This window comes from Mus caroli, unplaced genomic scaffold (assembly GCF_978045245.1).
Source record: "Mus caroli unplaced genomic scaffold, Mus_caroli_1 scaffold_1, whole genome shotgun sequence".
NCBI lineage: Eukaryota > Metazoa > Chordata > Mammalia > Rodentia > Muridae > Mus > Mus caroli.
This window is the reverse complement of record NW_028227256.1, coordinates 171,744,557-171,767,128: the sequence shown is the minus strand read 5'-3', so window position 1 is coordinate 171,767,128 and position 22,572 is coordinate 171,744,557. Positions and strand designations below refer to the sequence as shown.

The 22,572-nt window shown below is 36.8% G+C and overlaps 1 protein-coding gene across 1 annotated transcript; it reads left to right on the top strand.

Annotated features, from left to right (window-relative positions):
- Nucleotides 1–271: 271 nt before the first annotated feature.
- Nucleotides 272–22,191, top strand: LOC147006274 (interferon-activable protein 204). Its single transcript, XM_085843177.1, has 9 exons — nucleotides 272–503; nucleotides 5,362–5,646; nucleotides 7,091–7,245; nucleotides 7,748–7,906; nucleotides 11,350–11,772; nucleotides 14,917–15,105; nucleotides 15,807–16,223; nucleotides 18,592–18,780; nucleotides 20,414–22,191. Exons 2-9 carry the CDS (start codon nucleotides 5,382–5,384, stop codon nucleotides 20,432–20,434), a joined length of 1,818 nt encoding a protein of 605 aa, XP_085699303.1. The 5' UTR covers nucleotides 272–503; nucleotides 5,362–5,381; the 3' UTR covers nucleotides 20,435–22,191.
- The last annotated feature ends 381 nt before the right edge of the window (nucleotides 22,192–22,572 follow it).

Here is a 22,572-nt window from a genome sequence, read left to right as displayed (position 1 = left end):
GACTCCTATGTAAGTAGAGCAAAACCTTGGTCAGCTAGTTTTAACACCTTGATCTGGTTGTACCATGTATGTGAGTTTTGTGTCTAGTGATCAGTGTCCATCCGTTTGCTACAAAAATTGGAAGGTTAGGACTTTCTTATTTAGTGAGATTCATCAGAAAAGAATGTGAGCCTGACTAAGCTGTGATTTTTTTTTTCATAGTGACCACAATGTTTAAAGGAAGTTAAGAGGTTTCCCAAGCCAGGGAAATCGAAACTTATGAACAAAACTGGGAGGAGGCCTGGCTGTTTCAGCACTCCTCACCCTAGGGAGACAGCCCAGAGAGACAGTCAGTGCTGTTCAAGAAACGAAACAACTCTGAAAGTGTACTATCTTCCTTTACACCCAACTGTTCAGTTTCTCATTTACTGACTTATCTGCCTACCTACTCAAGCCAAGCAGGCCACTTCTTGACCCGGTGAAGGTCTCAGGATCTGTACATCACTGCAGAAATATCCAGGAAGGTGAGTTCTGTTTGCTTCTTAAACATGTGATCAGATCTATCAGAAATATAAAGAACCATAGAAAAAAATCAGTGTTGAATGGTGGAGGACCAAGGCTGGTGCCAGCTTCACTCACAGCATTGAACCTGATGTAGCTGGTTTCTGATGCTTCACTAGGAAGACAGCCGATGGCAGAATAAAGATGCCTCCTCTATTCCTATGACTTTTCATGAGTTAGTGTTTATCACTGTTCTTCATTTATCTTCACTAGAGAAGACATGGGAGTAAGGTGTTCGTGGTGAAGGATTGTGTAAAAGACAAGACAGAAACAAAAAATATTGATAACTAAAATAATGTTGAATGAAAACCACACTTTCCAGTTTTGTGAATATACAAAACTGAGATTTATACAAAACTTGAGAACTCTCATTAGCCTGTAGAGAAAAATGTCCCAGTTTTGTTAACGCAGTTATTTAAATAGACTGTGTGGACATTTTTATGTTTAGCTCTCCTCTTAGCTCCCTTCTGTATCAGATGTTAGAGACAATATTTGTCATACTCTCTTCTTCATTCCATGCTGGAGGTGAATACTAATGAGGAAAGTTAAATTTGTTCACTGTTACTAATTTCTTCTGAAAATTTTCTAATTTTTTTATCCTGTTTTACCTAAATTTTAGTAGTTGAGATATGCATAAATTTTAAACCATAGTCATGATTAGATAATACCATACCTGTTTAAATATATATTATTGCTTGTTAATGGTTCTGTTTAAAGAATAATTTTATTATCCAAGCCTGGTTTCCTGTAACTTGGAACATAGCTGAGGCCAGCCTCAAACTTACAGTCCTTTTGCCTCTGCCTCAGCTTCTGTCTTTCCCTCAGCATCTGGAGGCCTTGAATCATAGACACCCACTGCCTTGCCCCTCTTAAATGTCTACAATTAATTTTGTATTTTACTACATAGTACTATTTAATATCCTGGGAGTAATGTTGTAAAACTAAAATTTGTTATTTGGTAATTATATAATTAAAATTGTTTCACTTTTCTCGGGTTGAAATCTTTCATTATTAAGTAGTAAGCCTCCAGGCTTTATGATGATTTTTTGGATGGTCCTTACCTATATTAGCAGAGAATTTTGGTGACTTTAAATTGCTCTTTCAGCATCAAATTTTTCTAATATGTTTAAATCCGTCAAATAGTATTGTGTCAGCAATTCGAAGGTATTGTGTTTTTCTAAACCACTTTAAAAATTGTAACATTTTGTGCTTTTGTTTTGTTTTGATCTATTTTGTTTTTGTTTTTTAGACAAGGTCTCACTATGTAGCATTGATAGGCTTAGAACTGAATATGTAGTCCAGGATGGCCTCACATTCAAGAGGTTTCTGCCAATCCCTGCCTTCTAAATGCTGTGTACTTTTACATTTTTAGTTTAAATGACTTATTAATTTTTCTAGCTTATAGACTTTTATATGGCACATTATAAAGCCAGTTTGCACTTATAATGTGTAGTAGTCTAGTCCAAGTAACAAAAATACAAAAATTTCCTTGTCTTCAACAATCAATAATTGTATATATTAGGATTTCCTATTTTGGGATGAGACTTGTGCTGAGTTTTGATGTCCCTTACTGAACGTCTTCATTTTTCCAGTGCTGCTGCCCCTTCCCCATCTCTACTAACCACTACTCCCTTTCATTCTTCTACAAAGTTTATTTTGGTAAATAACTGAAATGTGAGATGTTTGTCTTCCTGTACCTGCTATGTTTTACTTAACATACTTATTGCTAGTTTCATTCAAATTCAATCAAACTTCAAATGACAGAAAGTCATTGCTTTGAATGGTTAATGAATACTTGATATGTGTTTTGGGGGAGGATATGAGAAGTTATATACAAATCGCAATATGTATGTGGAAAACACAGGACAAATTTGGGGAGTTGTTTCTTTATAAAAGTTCCAGGGAGCTGGGAGTGGTGGCCCATGCCTTTAATCCCAGCATTTGGGAAGCAGAGGCAGGCGAATTTCTGAGTTCGAGGCCAGCCTGGTCTACAGAGTGAGTTCCAGGACAGCTGGGACTACATAGAGAAACCATGTCTCGGAAAAAAAAAAAAAAAAGACAAAAATTCCAGGGATCTAATCTCAAACCATAAGGCTTGCATAGCAGACTCTACTTCATGACCTTTTAATGTATACTTAGCATGCATGGTTTGTGTGTGTGTGTGTGTGTTTGTGTGTGTGTGTTTCATTTATGTTTGGAGTAGACTCTCACAATTGAGAATGGTCATGTGCTCCTGATCCTTCTCTTTCTACTTCTACAGGACTGGATTTTCATGCATGTACCATGGTACCTGGGTTCTCATTTTCTTTATAACTCATCCACTAAAAGATATTTACCTTATTCTGTATTTCAACTATCGTGAATAGTGATGAAATAAATATACAAGTGTAATTGTCTCTATGTATAGCTGTTTAATTTCCTTTGAAGAAGTAGAATACACTAGTTGTGCTTTTTATATTTAAGGGATTTCTATATTTTTTCTATAATAGGTGTGCTACGTTATATTTTTTCAAACAATGTGTTATATTTTCTGTTTCTGTGAATCCTTTACAGAATTTATTTATCTGTGTAACAATAAACATTATAAGTGTATATAACATTATACATCAGTATAGCTTTTATTTAACATTTTATATAATTTTTATTTAACTTTCTTTGATGATTAGAAAAACTGAACCATTTTCAAGAGTTTATGTTGAGTAATTTTAATTTTTTTTATTCCTTTATTTCAAACAGGTTTAAAGTGAAGTATCAACTCACTTCATAACATACACCAACTCATTTCTTTATCTTCCCCCAACACATCCCCCACCCAACCACAAATCTGCTTTTGTGTATGTATGTGTAAGATAACCCACATTTGATTGCTGCTGATCCCCTGTGTGTAGATACGGGATCATTCATTGGAGCTTGGGATTTCTACCTTGGACTCACCTTTCAGAAACAACGATTTTTTTCCCTTCTACCAACAATTACCATCTGCTAATAGCTCCTCAGTAAATGCTAGGAATCTGTACTAGAATTATGAATGACTTGATTTGTTATGGAATGATATATGAAAAGCTACATTGAAATGTGCCATTTAACAATAGAACTAAGACAAGAGTTACAAGTATAACTTGATACATATGAAATGAAGGAAGGCTTAAATAGGAATGCAAACAGGGGAAAGAAGTAATAGGTGGGGTCATCACAACTAAGGATTTATGAGAAAGCATATAGAAACCTACAAGTTAGTAAGATAATTTCAAAAATATACCATAAAAATATTTGAACAGAATTGCCTTGTGTGGGTGGACAATGTCACTGTTAGAGAAAATGGATTATTAAATGAGAGCCACAGTTACAAAGTGAGATTCCATCCCTATAAGATATTAGCCAATGAGGCCCCAGAAGTCTCAAAAAAACTAAAACAAAACAAACAAAAACCACAGACTATTGCCAAAGCACTTGGTGAGCCAACATAAATGCATACTAAGACTGTATTGCTAAGGATGCCTCTCATTTGGTTGTTTAGTTCTTTGGTCCCCTTTTGCATTGCATTGTTTGTGGGGTTTTGAGTAGCCATCTTTATTCATTATCCTTTCTTCCTTCTTTCCATCCTTTCATCTTTTGTGTTTCATGTATTTACAATGTTATTTGTCATATTTACAATGCCAATTGTCATTAATATTTGCAATATCAACATGAATTTACCTCTTACAAATATTCTCCTCTATTCTGTAAAGATCCCTCTACTTCTGGGCTTCACTATATACCCCAGTACTGCCACAAATGTGTGGCTCTCTAAAGGTACCAGTGTAAAGATACTGAGCACTGAAGGATAAAGATGGAACAAGTGTTGAACTGTTCCCAGTCAATAAATATTTGATACTGCAGGATAGAGTTAGAAGAAGTTCTATAAAGTAACAGTTTAATGGGGCATTGAGGACTGAAACTACACTGGCCAATCCTAGGGAAAAGATGAGATTACTTACAGATTTTATGGAAGACATAATGGGAAAGGGGATACAGTGCTGTGGCTGGAGGTTCCCATATATAACGTGAGAGAGAGACTGAACCCATTTCCTCATTTGTCACATTAGTCATTACCATGATTTGAATATAAAGTGCTCTCCATAGCTCCAGCATTTCAACACTTAGGAAAGAGCTGTCAATGCTGTTTTGGGAGTCTGTGAAGCCATAGAGCCTAGAACCTACATGGCAGATGTAGGAACATAGGCCTGGGACTAGAGGATTATAGTCACCTGGGTTCTAACTTAAACACTCTTATGCAACTGTATTTGTAGAAATTTAACAGGCTTTATGGCCAAAGACTAGGTCCCAGGCACTAAAAATTACCCACTGAGAGACCGTAAGGCAAAATAAACATTCTTCCCATATGTTAATTCTGGCCGATGTTCTTATCTTAGTGACAAGAAGAGAAACCAATAGAGCCATAGTAGGTACAAGAAGTCAGGATCTGAAAGACGGACAAAAAGGGAAAGGTTCAGAAACCTTTAGGGAAAAGAAGAGAGGCCACAAACCCATACTTCAAAGTTCTGCCACACAGACTATCTCCAGACAACTATTCATCATAAGTACCCTTGACCCAACTCAACAATCATTATTAATAATGAAGATTATTTTAAAAGTTTTCCTAACAATGCAGTTCTTTCCCAATATTCCTTGTGACATAAATAGCTATTATACTGCACTCTATCTGTGAACATATCTATATGCAGTATTTCCACATCCCTCACTCATTCCCATAGTTATGTCTTTCTTTAGAAATTTCTGAATACATGCACAAAATACATATGCCAATTTTTTTTCTTCCAGGCTCAGCAACAAGTTGAAAGATGGTGAATGAATACAAGAGAATTGTTCTGCTGAAAGGACTTGAATGTATCAATAAGCATCATTTTAGCTTATTTAAGTCGTTGCTGGCCAGAGATTTAAGTCTGGAAAGAGACAACCAAGAGCAATACACCACGATTCAGATTGCTAACATGATGGAAGAGAAATTCAAAGCTGATGCTGGATTGGGCAAACTGATTGAGTTTTGTGAAGAACTACCAGCTCTTAGAAAACGTGCTGAAATTCTTAAAAAAGAGAGATCAGAAGGTAACACGGAACAAAGAAGACCCTGTCCCTGCCTGTGTCTTATTATCTCTACTCCCTTCTTAACCTTGAAGTCCACACATAGCTGTCATATTTCCAGTTTACACCTCAAAGACCATGGCCATATTGGTCCTTTGGATTAGCTACTGAGAATGTTTGTCTTCCAATGGATGCTTATTAATTATTCTTTTTTTCTTTTTCTTTTTTTTTCTTTTCTTTTTTTCAAGACAGGGTTTTTCTGTATATCCCTGGCTGTCCTGGAACTCGCTCTGTAGACCAGGCTGGCCTTGAACTCAGAAATCTGCCTGCCTCTGCCTCTGCCTCTGCCTCTGCCTCTGCCTCTGCCTCTGCCTCTGCCTCTGCCTCTGCCTCTGCCTCTGCCTCTGCCTCTGCCTCTGCCTCTGCCTCTGCCTCTGCCTCTGCCTCTGCCTCTGCCTCTGCCTCTGCCTCTGCCTCTGCCTCTGCCTCTGCCTCTGCCTCTGCCTCTGCCTCTGCCTCTGCCTAAGTACTGGAATTAAAGGTGTGCACCACCACGGCCCGGCTAGGATACTTGCAATTTAAGGAGTATATTTGGTGTGTATATTGCAGACAAAAATAGAAGGTGATCAAAGATTGGGGTTCCAGATGTAACTTAGAAGTTGAAAAGTAATAAATCTAAAGAACAAAGTTAAGATTTATATTTAAGTATATACATTAACAAATTGTGTCACCTATTTTAAGAATACCAATCTATCCTCTGTATTAACAAACATAAGGATATACTTTGATTAAATATATCCTTAAGAAGGTGTGAGGCGCAGGGCGTGGTGGCACATACCTTTAATCCTATCACTCAGGAGGCAGAGGCAGGCAGATTTCTGAATTCTGAGGCCAGCCTGGTCTACAAAGTGAGTTCCATGACAGCCAGGGGCTATACAGAGAAACCCTGTCTCAAAAAACCAAAAAAAAAAAAAAAAAAAAAAAAAAAAAAAAAAAAAAAAAAAAAAAAGAAGTGTGAGGCAGCATTGCCTTTCATAAAATTATTGAGTTGGGTAAAAAGATTTTAGAAAGTTAAAATCTTATTTCACAAGTTTATGTCAGATTTCCTTTTACTTGTATCTATTATTTGAATGTATTATACACAGAACATGACCAACAAATCAATGTGATAGAAATTTGTATTTTAAGAGAATGTAGGAGAATGGGAATGAGGATAGCTTGGATGAGGTTCATGGGAATCACAAGCACAAAGGGTTTTCTCATTTTCTATGGGACAGGTAAGGAAAACTGACTAATGGGAGATGGTATCAAAGCTTGTGCCTTTGGTGCTGTGTCTCTACAGCAAGCTATAGACTAAGCATTGATATAAATGCAGCAGAGAGGAAATGGAAGAAAGACCATCTAATTTGCTTTTTGTGGCTTTCTTGTTCAAGCATTTGTTGTGATAAGAAAAATCTCCCCATTCTAGTAATAGGAGAAACATCACTGGAAATAAATAAGCAAGAAGCAGGTCCTGCAACACCTACATCAACTACAAGCCACATGTTAGCATCTGAAGGAGGCGAGACTTCCACAGCTCAGGCGGGGACTTCCATAGCTCAGGCACGGACTTCTACAGCCAAGGTAAGCCTGAGGAACAGTGGTGGGCTGGCAGTTCAGACAGGCAGAGGTGATTCCTCCTCCCCCTGCTCAGTCTATAATGTACTCACTGCTTTATCAGTTTCTCTTCAAGCTTTTATTGAAGCACAGGATAACTGATCATGTGGCATTAATATGTGTTCATTCCTACTAGGATCTCACGAATTTGAAAATCAGGTTAAGACATGGTTGTTGCATATTTACACACACCTAGTTTTCTAATTCAAATTAAATTTTGTCCTACCATAGAAGTAAAAATAGAAAAAATTATTCATATAACTTTTCTTCTCCATTTTTTTTTTACAAAACCACTTATACACAACTTTTTATCACTATTAATGATCATATTTTAGACCTGGCCAGAGGGTGGGTTCTACTCCTTCAAGTTCCCAACATATTCATTCATAATAAATCTACTACCTAATAATGAAGACACACTCTGTTCAATTGATTAGATCCATTAACAGGGCAGTGGATATACTTTCAGAAAAGAAAAAGTATGGGAGAAGAAGAGACTGGAGTGAAAAAGAGCAAGGCGGCTAAGGAACCAGATCAGCCTCCCTGTTGTGAAGAACCCACAGCCAGGTGCCAGTCACCAATACTCCACTGCTCATCTTCGGCTTCTTCTAACATTCCTTTGGCTAAGGTACAAGCTTTCTGTTCCCCTTTCATTTCTTCAATCCAAATACCAGGAAGAGGTCTTGAAATTTTGAACATGACCCCTACTTCTCCCCGAGATTTAATTAATCAAACATACACAGATACTGAATATGCTATAGATCATCATACAAGGACAGAAACAGATGCAAAAATATGTAATACAAATATAGAATTTGCTGACTCATATACAACCTTCCATTTAGATGGAATGCTTAATGAACTTGTTACCTCTGTCAATGAGGAGTTTGCTTGTTTTGATCCCAGGTAAGAAGAGGAAAGCAAAGAGTCAGAAGCAATGGACTCCATTCTCCTCTCTATACTCTCACATATCTTTCATTTATACAACTAACCTGTTAACTTTTTAAAATACATATTAGGGTACTCACTTCTTCAGAACAGTTGACACATTCTGTAGCCATTCCATCTTAAAGGACTGTAAGTGTCTAAACCTATCTATCCACTGAATTCGGGTGTTGGTATCTTGCTCTAGCTTTAATATGTCCCTGCGGAAGTCCTATCCATGGTGGGTTGGAAATGGATTGTGCTTAACTGGATAATATACTCTTGTATTATTACCAGTTATGATACAGAACTAATATTTGTTTTTCAAATTTGCTGTTTACTTTTAAGATTATGCTTTCCCTATTTTTCCTATAGATACTTACAAACCTGAGATTTTGAGTGCAAGAAAAACAAGAGGATTAGCGTAGCTAAGAAGAATAGATGAGGGCTGACTTGTCCAGTTAAGGCTCTGATAGATATCTTATGAGGCTTAGAGGTCACAAAACTAAGAAATAATACAGCTGAAATGGGAGTATCTAACCACTTTTTGATTGGAATTAAGGCCCACTCCAAGAGATGGAACCCATACCGGACACTGCTAAAGGAGTCAGAAATCTAAGACTAAATAGGTCATGTGCCTAGGAGAAAACCTTACCACTATTATTCTACTAAAGGAGCATGGAAATAAAATGAATCCTAATGATATGTTACCATACCTATAGAGCTGTGCCTCATTCAGCTTGCATCAAAGATGCTTCTTGCCATAGGTGGGAATTGACACAGAGACCCATGACCAGCCAAATTTACACACAGTGAGAGATTTTAAAGTAGTCATTCTTCAATGGGATATCTTTATTAAATCTGTCTCCTCAAGACTCAGGAATCTACCTGAAAGGGAAAGATGACACCAAGGAAATATTTTCTTCCACATAAACAGGACTAATCCAAATATGAATTCAGAGATTGTAGTGGCACACATTAAAACAGCAAATATTCAAGCCAGATGGAGTCCCACAACTGAGAAGAAGTAGAGGAAAAGCAGAGGAGGAAGCAGAATCCTATGCCTAACAACAAAGATATTTTCAGTTGATATATACTAGGAAATAGAAAAACGTGTTTTCTCCAACAGATGATATCAACCACAGTCTAGAGCATGCATGTGTTATTTTTAGGGCTATTTATTTTGTTTTGCTTGGGATTTTTCTTTTCTGTTTTCTTTTGCTTTGTCTTTGTTTTTCAGTTTTTATTTTATGTTTTGAGGATGAGAAAAAGAACATGAAGTGGAATGGGAGTGGGGGGAAATCTGGGGAAGTTGGGGGAAGGGAATCATGATAAGTACATGTTGTATTTAAAAAAAGGGATTAAATAAAATTAACAGGGAAAAGGCCAGTTCTTGGAGAGGAAAATGAGCATAGCGAGGGAAGTTAAAGAATGTGTGGAAGTCCAGGACAAGAGGCCATTCACCAGAAACTGTGAGTGAAAGGAGTGAGCTACAATTTACCACCTCCTGGTTATTCTTCCAGGTCAAGCTACCTTCACTTTAGACTTGTCAAATATTTCAACAGATTCAATATTAGCTTAATAACATATGGGAAAGAGGAGGATTGGTGCCACTTATTTTTTCTGAGTATGCATAGGAGGAAGTATATTATTTGTCACAGAAGGAAAACCACAACAGTGTCACCATCTATTCTAAGTTCACTTTCCTCTCTCTGTCCCTCCACCTTCCCTCCCTCTTTGTTTAGTAACTAACTTGAGGAAATATAATCAAGCAGTCAAGCAAAACCAGAAGCAATTTATACTCACCCCAGAACTTACCGTTCTGATTTTATAACTGTTTTTCTCTGCATTGGTTTTATTTATTTATTTATTTATTTATTTATTTTTTAGATTTTTTTATAATTGTTTAGGAAAAGCTTCTAGTGTAACTTGTTACAATATTTATTAGTCTTTTGCTTGCTTTTCCAGTTTTACATATCAGGACTGTCTTTCCAAGTCCCTAAAATACAAAGAATACTATATTCAAGGATGACATCAGTATGTGTGTTTCTTTATTAAATAATTCATTATAGACTGATTTTCTATTACCACAAACTCTTTTTCTTCTTCAGTGAATATCCTTTAAATGTGTGCATTTAAGGCTCATTTTGTAGTTTTCATGACAGCCCACTAATTTATTTTATACATATCCCATAAATTTATTTTAATTTAAATCTAGTCATTGCAATTCATTTACATATATATATATAATCACCACCACTAAATGGATTACTTTTTTCTTTTTTATGTTATACTAATTGGTTGCACTGATCAAAAAATTAGATCCAATTGGGTCTGTGGAGACAGAAACACTATCTCCATATACTCAAAATCTATGAAGTTCATAGCTTTTTGATACTTTGCAGATTGTCTCATAGTTAGACAATCTTTTCTCCATTCAAATATTCCATTGAAATCCAGGGAGCTCAGACCACTATACAGAAAAGAGATCAGATCCTACCAATATCTCTCAGGTTCCACAAATAATTGCTGATCAGGAAAACTCTCTATCCATGTTTAAGGACATGTCTCTAACAAAATAAATCTACTTGAGCCTATTTAAATGAAGGAGCATTGAGCCAGCTAGTATTTTTGATCATTTAATGATAGACTATTATACCTTGTGGGGATACACTGTGATTTCTATCCTCAAAATAACCCACAGTGAGTCCGATGGTAGCTAAAGACCTTTGATACCTTTATGATATTTTATAATTATTGTCTATTTTCAAAAATATTTAATTTTCCATTTTTATCTGCTTTGGACATAGTGTAAAAGACTTTATTTGAATTAATTATATTTCTACTTAAGTACTCCATAAAATTACTCTCAAAGGATGTGCTGTATCTATATTCAACACTTTTTTCATGTTAGAAAGTAACTCCTTTTTTCAGTGAAAGTGTTTAAATGTCAGTGGATGGAGCCCCTTGCTTTAATTCATTGGCCTTTTGGTCAACTAAAGAATTCCTGTTTAGCTTATCTTCAGTTTTACAAATTCATAAAAATTGTTAAGAACAATGTTGAGATTGAGATTTGTCTCATGTAAAGGTTAATTTGTATTTGCTGTTAAACTCATATGTTTATATCCCTGTATTTGTTCAACACAGAACCAAAATTCACAACCCCAGAACCAGAACATTCCCAGAGGTGCTGTTCTCCATTCAGAACCCCTGACAGTGATGATGCTCACTGCAACAGACCCATTTGAATATGAATCACCAGAACCTGAAGTAAAGAACATGTTTCATGCTACAGTGGCTACAGTGAGCCAGTATTTCCATGTGAAAGTTTTCAACATCGACTTGAAAGAGAAGTTCACAAAAAAGAATTTTATCACCATATCCAATTACTTCGAGAGCAAAGGCATCCTGGAGATCAATGAGGCTTCCTCTGTGTTAGAGGCTGCTCCTGACCAAATGATTAAAGTGCCCAACAGTATTATCAGAAATGCAAATGCCAGTCCTAAGATCTGTGATATTCAAAAGGGTACTTCTGGAGCAGTGTTCTATGGAGTGTTTACATTACACAAGGTAAGGTGTGAAAACTTGTCTTTTAACCTTCTCCACCAACACCTGGAAACAAATAATTTCCATAATAATTTTCCATTTAGTGTTTAATGACAGTATTGCAATACAAGACTCTACCTTTTCTAGGGATAAAAAGAGAAAACTCATCAAATAGATTAGGGAATACGATTGGGTGATCTTTTAACACTCAATTTCCTAAGATAGATCTGAGAGAACTCTCTGGAAATGATGTACATGGTACTTCCTTTTACTACTTACAAATACCTACCCTCAGCCATAGTGAGCAGGACAGTGACAGGGCACAGGTTGGTGTCATGCTAACAGTTTCTATTTGAAGCTCTATGCAACTATACAACACTTATTCATTTCTCTCTCTTGGAAGCTTTATGGCTCTTTAGTAGTCTTTTAACAAAAGCTCTTTTAAAAAATCAGAGGGTGGATGGGGTAGGTGAGATAAAAATCTGGAGTGTAAAAATAAAAAAAAATAGATAGATTTAAAAAAGAAAAAAAATCTATTGTTTTATGGCATACTCTTTTCACACTAAGCATATGAACATCAATGGAGTACTACTCAGCTATTAAAAAGAATGAATTTATGAAATTCCTAGGCAAATGAATGGACCTAGAGGGTATCATCGTGATTGAGGTAACCCAATCACAAAAGAACTCACATGATATGTACTCACTGATAAGTGGATATTAGCCCAGAAACTTAGAATACCCAAGATATAGGATACAATTTGCAAAGCACATGAGACTCAGGAGGAACGAAGACCAGGGTGTGGAAGCTTTGCCCCTTCTTAGAATTGGGAGCGGAACACCCATGGAGGGAGTCGCAGAGATGAAGTTTGGAGCTGAGACAAAGGGGTGGACCGTCTAGAGACTGCCATATCCAGGGATCCATCCCGTAATCAGCCTCCAAACGCTGACACCATTGCATACACTAGCAAGATTTTGCTGAAAGGACCCTGATATAGCTGTCTCTTGTGAGACTATGCTGTGGCCTGGCAAACCCAGAAGTGGATGCTCACAGTCAGCTATTGGATGGATCACAGGGCTCCCAATGGAGAAGCTAGAGAAAGTACCTTAGGAGCTGAGGGGATCTGCAACCCTATGGGTGGAACAACAATATGAACTAACCAATGGCCCCTGGAGCTTGTGTCTCTGATATGTATCAGAGAATGGCCTGGTCGGCCATCAGTGGAAAGAGAGGCCCATTGGTTGTGCAGACTTTATCTGCCTCAGTGTAGGGGAACGCCAGGGCCAGGAAGTGTGATTGGGTTGGTGGGGGAGTGGGGGGGGGTGTGTGGTGGACTTTTGGGATAGCACTGGAGATGTGAATGAAGAAAGTACCTAATTTAAAAAAATAATAAAATAAAATTAAAAAAAAAAAGAAGAAGAAGACCTGAGGAGACACTGGATCAGCAATGGGAGGCTAAGGCCAACCTGAGGAGATTCTGTGTCAGCATCAGAAGGATAAAACCAAGGATTTTTTTTTTTTAATAATGTCACTTGAAACCTTGTTTCCAAACAACAACAACAACAAAACCAAACATTTAATAAAAAATAAATTAATTATCAAAAAAAAAGAAATTTATGGGTAATAGCTTGAGTAATGTTCAATACAGTATAAATTGGAGACTATTTCAAAAAATTACCTAAACAGATGCAAATATTGACAGTGACAATTTTGGAGTTATATATAGATTAGATGGCAAACTCTTCAAGTCAAAACCATTCAATAAAATGAATTGACTATCTCTACGTATAGTAGGTTTAAGCATTTAGTGTAGATTCTTGTGTTTTGTTCTATTAACAAGTTATTTCTGATTAGCATAGAACTGAGAACTACCATATGAAATGACATTTTGGAGGCAAATCAACCTACTTTTCTAGATTCACTAGATTTCTAGACTTACTAGATATATACAGATATCTTTTTGATGCATCAATGTCAAAATTCAGGATATTAGAATTTAGAAAAAAAATGATAACTTTTGTGAATTCAACAAATGCCTTATAAACTTGTCAAATGTATGGCATTCTATTCTGTCTTTTCTAAAAGCTACTTTTAAACATCCATGCTTTACAGCATATCCTTTACAGACTATGCACATAAGCTGAGCTGAAAAGTTTATTAGCAATAGCTCGAGTAATATCCAATACAGTTGAAATTCGGAACATTGGCTTACTTTCTACCTGTTCTACATGATACTGTAGAAAGAGAGGAAGAGGTTCTAAGTGAGTGAGTTACTGGAATCTTAACCTGTTCTGAAGATTCCCTGCAAACTATTGAATGAATGAACATAAGGAACACATGCCCATTTATCCCTTTGCAAGTGGAAGACAGGAAGAGGCCTGTCCAAAGTTCTGATTCCAGTCATCTCAGGTAATTTACTGGGAATCCAGGCTGTTGATAAATAGAGAGCAGTGGAAAACAGGAAGAACATTTATTGTCATAGCACTTCCAGGAAGAAATCTGCAAATCAAGAAAACAAATTATTATAGTTGTAGAGAAATGGCATGAGGAGACCACTCCCAGCTTGTTAGATGTGAGGAAACCTGGGATCTTTGTCACCCTCAGCAGACTGAGTGAGGAGGCATACTTTCTCAAGGAGGGAATCCTGCTGTTCTGCCAAGTAACTGCAATCCTGAGGAAATGGCCTTGTTTTTCCTTCTCTCATGAGAAAGTAACTTTGTTTATAGTTTAATTAGACATCACATCTCAGAGGTGGACTGCAGGCAGATGTCTCAGGCTGAAAGGACATTTGGGTCACTTTGAACCAAGATAAGGTATTGCTAGGAAAACAGCATCCCGTGGGAAACTGGAAAGTGTGAGGAAATCTTTCTCCTGCTTTACCTTTAAAAGAAATTGAAACTTTGAATAAACTGTGTGTTGGCTGACTTGACTGTGGACCAGCTATGTTCTCATTAATAATGCTTTACCCATGGGACCAGAACATATAAGATGTTGACAAAAGTAATAAAAATTCCTTAGGAATGCATCACTGAAGATACCTGTTTGCCTATGTTAACAGGTTTCATATTTTCCTATGATTTTTTCAAGTAAATAATCCAGTTGAATGTATAATAATGACTGTGGATGAGATAACCTTCAGAAAATGAATGTTAATCTTACTTTTGCAGAAAACAGTGAACCGAAAGAACACAATCTACGAAATAAAAGATGGTTCAGGAAGTATAGAAGTGGTAGGGAATGGAAAATGGCACAACATCAACTGTAAGGAAGGAGATAAACTCCACCTCTTCTGCTTTCACCTGAAAAGAGAAAACAACCAACCAAAGTTAGTGAGTGGAAACCACAGTTTCATCAAGGTAGGATGTATACAGCAAATGGATTCGCCAAAAAAAGAACTTGACTTTTAACAGTCTGAACGTGAAGTTTTCAAATAAGTTACACAGACAATTCTGTATCTGGAGGAATGAATTCAGATAATGCCCTTATACTCACTTCCATTGAAGAAATAATCCGAAAACATTCCATATACACTAAATAACAAGATATTTGAAGAATTTCAAATGCCATGGAAATAGATTTCCATGTGATTAAGGGCAAGAATGTTGAATAAGTCAAATGTGCTTTCAATTGCCAGCTTTAATAATTGGCTTGTCCTTGAACAGTTTATATTTCTATCTTGAATTTATGAGAAGAAATATGTTCTCATGGTGTCTATCATATCATGAGAAATGAGTAGTCTCTATTTCCTTAACTCTTTGAAGGTGGGACAGACAGACAGACAGTCAGACACACACACACACACACAGAGAGAGAGAGAGAGAGAGAGAGAGAGAGAGAGAGAGAGAGAGAGAGAGAGAGAGAGAGAGAGTACAATAAATCACTAGGTTGTTATTTTAGGTAAATTGTAAGTAAATATTTAGGTAAATATACATTTCTTCCTTTTGCTACTTTGTAATATTACAACCACTGTTTTTATGTTCTCCAATCTATTCAGTGGGATTGTTCTTTATGATCTGTCTGAACTTATGAGATTTTATCATATTTGTGTTTTATGTAGACATCAAAGAGAGGAACTGTACCAAAGGAACCTGCTAAGGAAGAAGATCACCATCAAGGTCCCAAACAAGTGATGGTGCTGAAAGTAACAGAACCATTTACATATGACCTGAAAGAGGATAAAAGGATGTTTCATGCTACGGTGGCGACTGAAACTGAGTTCTTCAGAGTGAAGGTTTTTGACACGGCTCTAAAGAGCAAGTTCATCCCAAGAAGTATCATTGCCATATCAGATTATTTTGGGTGCAATGGGTTTCTGGAGATATACAGAGCTTCCTGTGTCTCTGATGTGAACGTTAACCCAACAATGGTTATCTCAAATACACTGAGACAAAGAGCTAATGCAACTCCTAAAATTTCTTTTCTTTTCTCACAAGCAAGGGGGACATTTGTGAGTGGAGAGTACTTAGTAATTAAGGTAAGCTGTTGCAATACTTGTAAAATATCCTCTGCAATTTGAGATTTTAGGTTTAAATTTGCTCAACTTACTTAACACAGGAAATTATTGCCTTCCATAGCAGAAAGAGACCAGGCAAGACCAGGCTTCCTCACTTTTAGGATTTCTATGGTCTCTTACTACTCTTCTACAGGCTCCACCAGGAAAGTTCTTCTCCTTTCTCCTTCTCCTTCTCCTTCTCCTTCTCCTTCTCCTTCTCCTTCTCCTTCTCCTTCTCCTTCTCCTTCTCCTTCTCCTTCTCCTTCTCCTTCTCCTTCTCCTTCTCCTTCTCCTTCTCCTTTTCTCCTTCTCCTTCTCCTTCTCCTCCTCCTCCTCCTCCTCCTCCTCCTCCTCCTTCTCCTCCTCCTCCTCCTCCTTCTCCTTCTTCTTCTTCTTCCTCTTCTTCTTCTTCTTCTTCTTCTTCTTCTCTTTGAAAGAGATTTATCAATAACTTTTGGCATTTTCCTGGCTAGGACAATCCATCTATAGCCACCCTAGTCCCAGACACTGTTCAGTGTATAGCACATTTTCTTTTTAAATTATCTTTTGATGGTTTCCTTACCTGTATTAGGGACAACTCGATTGTAAGTAAAGAGCCAAACTCCTAGCCTTGATACATTTTGAGAAGATGAGATTAAGAAAACAAATAGATTCCTCTGCCATAGAATGTTTTGATGTCCAACAAGCCAGGTGTATATGTTTTTTTCTTTTCTTTTCTTTTCTTTTCTTTTCTTTTCTTTTCTTTTCTTTTCTTTTCCTTTTCTTTGGGGGGGGGTTGGTTATTTGAGACAGGGATGGATTATATTTTTAATGTGCTCTCATTCTCTTATTCTTTCTCCTTTTATCCAGACCTTTTGAAAAAGTAACTATTGTTTTAAATAACAAAGGGGGAGTTTAACAGGAAAGTTTTAATTTCGGAGTTTATAACTGAACACAATGAAAGTGGGGAAATTTAAGGATTTCTACAACTTTGGAGTGTTTTTTTAAGTGCCAATACACCAATTCATTTGTATGCTTGTTCAATGTGTAATTTCATAATTTCATGTATATGAATACATTTAGGAGTTTTACATTTTATGTATGCTGTCTGTGGCTTCGCTGGTACATTTGGCTATACAATAAGTAAAGTAAGTGATTTACAAACTAAAACACCAGAACTAAATGCTGTAGTGACTTAACCTTTGTGAGATTTGGAGTGAATCAAGTGTGCACTGAGAAATTGTGATCCTTCTTTAAAGGAGTTGTTTGTATGCATGTATGTGTGCTTGTATGTGAATGTGCATGCATAGATGTGTGCATGTGTGTGTATATGTGTGTATATGTATGTGCATCTCTGTGCATATGTGTCTATATATCTGTGTATGTGTCTGTGTTTCTATTTCTTCTGCTATTATCTGGTTTTTTTTAGTCTGTTAGTTTGCTTTTTTATTTATTTTTTTTGTTGTTGCCTTATCTTTTTAAGTTGCCTGTTTTTTTCTTTTTCTTTCTTTTTTTTCATTTGTGAGAGAAATGTACAGATGTCAGTTTGGGTAGGAAATATCTGGGAGGAGGTAGGTGAAGAGGAACTATGATCAGGTTACATTGTATGAAAATAACTTTATTTCCAACATAAGTTAAGTGAGAAATGTGGGCTTACAATAATGCTCCCCAACCTCACAATGAAGCACAAGTAACCTTTCTTCTCAGGTCTCTTGGATGCCCCTACAAAACCTGACATGGAAATCAGATGGTTTTGTTGTTTAGTTCTGTTGGTTTGTTTGTTTTCATTTTTGATCCTTTTCATGGGATCTTTAAGAAATCTCAGCTATTCTGATTTGTTACTACAAGTGCTTAGAAAGATACTGATTTTTCCTAAAGATACCCAGCAGATAAAGACCACATGCAGGTAAAGATTAAGAGTTGTTTTCAAGGCTGGAGAGATGGTTCAGTCATTAAAGGCTAGGCTCACAAATAGAATATCAGGAGTGATATCCAAGAAAAGATGTGTTCATTGGAACAGCCTAAACTATTTAGTTCCTGTAATTTTACTTTTTCAGAATGTATTTCTTTTGTCTATGAGGACTGAGAGGAAACACAAAGGTCATGAAACTAATAGGAAGGCAAGGTTCAGGAATGAGTTCTCTCCTTCTACCATGAGTCCTGGTAATTGAACCAACCGAGGTCATCAGGTTTGACCATAAGCACCCTTGCCCACTGAGCCATCTCATTGGCACTTGTACCTCCAATTCTAAACCTAAGAACCATAGCTGCCTTGTGGGGGACAGGTTTATGTTGACACATTTTAGTTCTCATAGATGTGACAACCTTTGGCATATTTCCTAAAAGATTCAATGTTAATTTGCTTTTTCAGAAAACTGAGAGGAATAAATTTATTTACTATGGAATTGAAGATGAAACAGGGAGAATGGAAGTGGTGGTTTATGGACGACTCACCAATGTCAGGTGTGAACCAGGCAGTAAACTTAGACTTGTCTGCTTTGAATTGACTTCCACTGAAGATGGGTGGCAGCTGAGGTCTGTAAGGCACAGTTATATGCAGGTATGTGCTCTAGGAAACACCAGTCTTCCTAATAATCACATACTTTTTGTTTGCTTGTTTTTGTTCTTGATTTTTGTTTGTTGTTTGTTTGTTTGTTTGCTTGCTTGTTTGTTTGTTTTTCAGACAGGTTTTCTCTGTGCAGCCCTTACTATCCTGGAACTTACTCTGTAGAACAAGCTGGACTGAAACTCAGAAATGAGCCTGCCTCTGCCTCTGGAGTGCTGGGATTAAAGGCATGCGCCACCACTGCCCAGCGCTTTTTAATACTCTAGTAAAGGATGAGTATTAGTAATACATGGAAAATCAAATAGGTGGAGGAAATATTAAGGATTGCTCATTTAACATATAAGCTTCATTCCATTACTTTTAATAAGAGTTTCTAAACATAACAAGGAAAACAAATCAGAAAGACTGAAACATTTTTATATTTTTAACTAATTGATTTAAAAGAAAACTATCAAATTTTTTAAAGCAGAGAGTATATTTGACAGGAAAATCAAGGTGTTTGTTTCAAATTCTGACTCTAATTTTTCAAGTTGACCAAATACTAAAACACAACCTCTGAGTATTCATTTATAAGATGCCAATACTTTCTGTTGCAGAGGATTGTGGACAAAATCATAAGTTCCCAATGAAGCCTTGAGGAAATGAGATGACAAGGAGATGCAGTAAATGTCCAGTCACAATAAGCTAGGTCAAAGAACACGCTACACCACTCAATTATAATACTTATAAGCTGCACAGCTAGATTGGGCAGATATACCACTACACACCTCTTTTCCCCAGCTATGAGATCCCTTACTATTTGTGGCTTCTCCAGGCCACATGACTCTGCCCCATCTTTCTTCCACCTCCTATTCCTCCTTCTTCCTCTGTCTCCTCCTGCTCATCTACCTATCTCTTCTCTTCAGGCTCTCTAAAACCTCCAGCCTCAAATTTCCCTTCCACTGCCAAATCACTGATTCTAGTTTTTATTTGACATGGTAAAATGGGGAGAAGGTTCACATGAAATCACCTAAGTATATAATCTACTCTTTGTTCAGGCAGCTCCTCTTGAAGAAACAGGATTAACATCAAAATACAAATAGCACCAGACAATCCAAAACAACAAGGTGCGAATATCCACCCTCCTTTTCATATTTACAAACATCTGTGTAGTTTTCTATTTAAACACACACACAGACACACACACACACAGACACACACAGACACACACACACACACACATCACTACTATAATGCAAAGAAAAGAAACATAAGAGATAACTTCTTCACGTAGAAATGCTCTTAAATTACCAGTGTTCTCTAAACCATCAGCCATTTGCCAAAACTCCAATCCTTTTCCCTATTCAATAAAACTCTGCAATTCAGTCCTGACCTCAGGACTTGCAACACTTTACTTTCCCCTGTACCTCTGTAAGACACCCTGCACTTTGAACATTGCTCAAGATGTAGGAGTAACTTGCTAATTTTATAATTCCAAGCAAGGGAACAAAGCTGACTCCAAGAACAGAAATGTATTTAAGGTCAGAGTGAGAAAAGGGCACATGGCACTCATGGTGAATAGTCAGCAAGAAGGGTGTGGACCCCACTGCATTCCAAGTGATCTGACTTCATTGTTTTCTTCTTTAAGGTCATCAATGCTAGAAGGTGAAGGAAAGCCACTCAACCCAGACACCAACAGGAGAACCTCTCTGGAACCATACTTCTGATAACATGAATGCCAATGATATTTTTTGTGGAGATAAGATTCAATTACAGAAAATAGATGTGCATAGGCCTGTTGAAATATCAGTCTTATAAAGACCATCTCCTAATTCTAGGAAGTGGTGTATTCTTATATTCTTTACACATTTTCTACATCTAAATTCATTTGTTGTCTCTATAACTTCTAAAACTGTTCAATTTGCAATTTTTATATCTATAACATTAAAAGAATCACACAATTTCTGTAAAGCAGTGTGCCTTTGGAAGTATCATTTAAACATTTGAGATGTGCTTTAAAATAAATAGTGACCCTCAGATAAAGCTGGAGAATACAGACACCAAGTGTAATGTGTAAGGACAAACCATGTTCAGGAACAAAGGTTGTCTATTCTGCCCCTTACTGTCAAGGTATTAATAAGATATGAGAGAAGGTAGAACTCAGCCTTGAGTATAGTTCCAAAAATAATATGCTGAGAACAGGATCAAGTCTTCACACCAGCAATGCTGAGTAATATGAGTGCATTATAGAGTTCAGATATTGGAAAAAAATCACCAGAATGAGGTGTTTAGAGTGGGGCATAGTATTTTTAACAGTAAGGAATCCCATCTTCAATTCCAGAGTCAAATAAAATAACTGCAAGTCTTTAAAGCCAAATGAAGAAGGCTTATGATAAAGGAAATCAAGGGAATTAAGAAATTGATATTCTCCCAGAGGCCTTTCTAGAGTATTGCTTACATTTCTCTCTGCTGTGAAGACTTATTTTATAAAGCAACTGAAGGAACAATAGGTTCATTTTGCCTGTAGATGAATGATAGAGAAGGGTGAGATGGCTGGCCATGTACCTGCAGTGAGAATTGAGTTCTAGAGTTAATCTAGTTTAATGGGATGTGTTCAATTCACAGTCACTTCTCATCAATAGATTAATGTCACTGGAAAGCATTTCTGCAAGGAAATTCTGTTGGTTTTTGTTATTTGTTTTGCTTTAGCTTGCTCTTCTAAACTGTCAGGGTGAGACTATTGTCTAGCACCTTGAAAGTCCACTTGTCTTGTCCTATAAGCACAATGGACTTTCCAACCAGATATCATTATCCACACCTACTGTGTACACACAACATTCTCCGAACAATACACCTGAAACCTATTGCCAACATGGGCACCCACATATATCAGATTGCAAATTTTATATGCTGTGAACCTTGGAAATGATTACTGTCCTTAGAAAAACCTTCAGTAAAATCTTATTTACAGTCAAATATGTCACAAATCCTTATTGATACTGTGAAAGATGGCCTGATCCAGCCTAGACTAGTTTGAGTAACTGTACATCCAGACAAATTGTGTCTTTAAAGTGAACTTTTACGATGGATATCCTGTTTACCACCTCCTTCCTATGTACACTTGTGTGTGTGTAATCAACGTAAAGTGCTCTGTGGAAAGGGACATGCAGGAGGAAGAAATGTCTCCCTCATCTAAGCCCATAAGTTGAAATAAAGACTTGCGTATGCTACATCCCTTCAACAAAACAGCTACTGTTCTTGAACTCCATGAAAGAAACTCCAAGCAAAACCTGGAGCCTGTGAATTCCTTTACTATAAGGCCTACAGTTGCTTCTTACAATACTGCTTTCTGATCTGTACTGTCATTTTGCTGTGAATAAATTTTCACTAAAAAATCTGCATGAGCCTTTACCCCAAATCTTTGAATAAAAGGGATAGATTTTAGAAACACCTTGTTTAGTCTCTAAATCACCCTATCCTGTAATAAGATACAGAAAGAAATGGGAAAAAAAACACATCAAATACCGAAGATTGGGTCCTGGATTTCCAAACTTCCAGAAATGTCAGTAATGCATTTATTCTCTTTATATAACACATAACACTTTTTCTGTAGTGATCTGGTACAACACAAAACAGACTAAGACAGAATGAAAGTGTATTTTCCATAGTAGTCCAACACAGATAATTGTGTCTTTCATAAACCTAAAATTTCAATAGACAGAGAGACATTGTTTAATCTACCTATATACCATGGACTGAAACTATCCTGTATCTACATTGTGGGACAATACTACTGGGAACATGTGA

Excerpts from the sequence above, each read along its gene's own strand:
- LOC147006274 (XM_085843177.1), top strand. The coding sequence starts at position 5,382 with ATGGTGAATGAATACAAGAGAATTGTTCTGCTGAAAGGACTTGAATGT. Across the intron at positions 7,907-11,349 it reads CTAACATTCCTTTGGCTAAG|AACCAAAATTCACAACCCCA; the intron begins GTACAAGCTTTC and ends TGTTCAACACAG. Across the intron at positions 16,224-18,591 it reads GAGAGTACTTAGTAATTAAG|AAAACTGAGAGGAATAAATT; the intron begins GTAAGCTGTTGC and ends TTGCTTTTTCAG.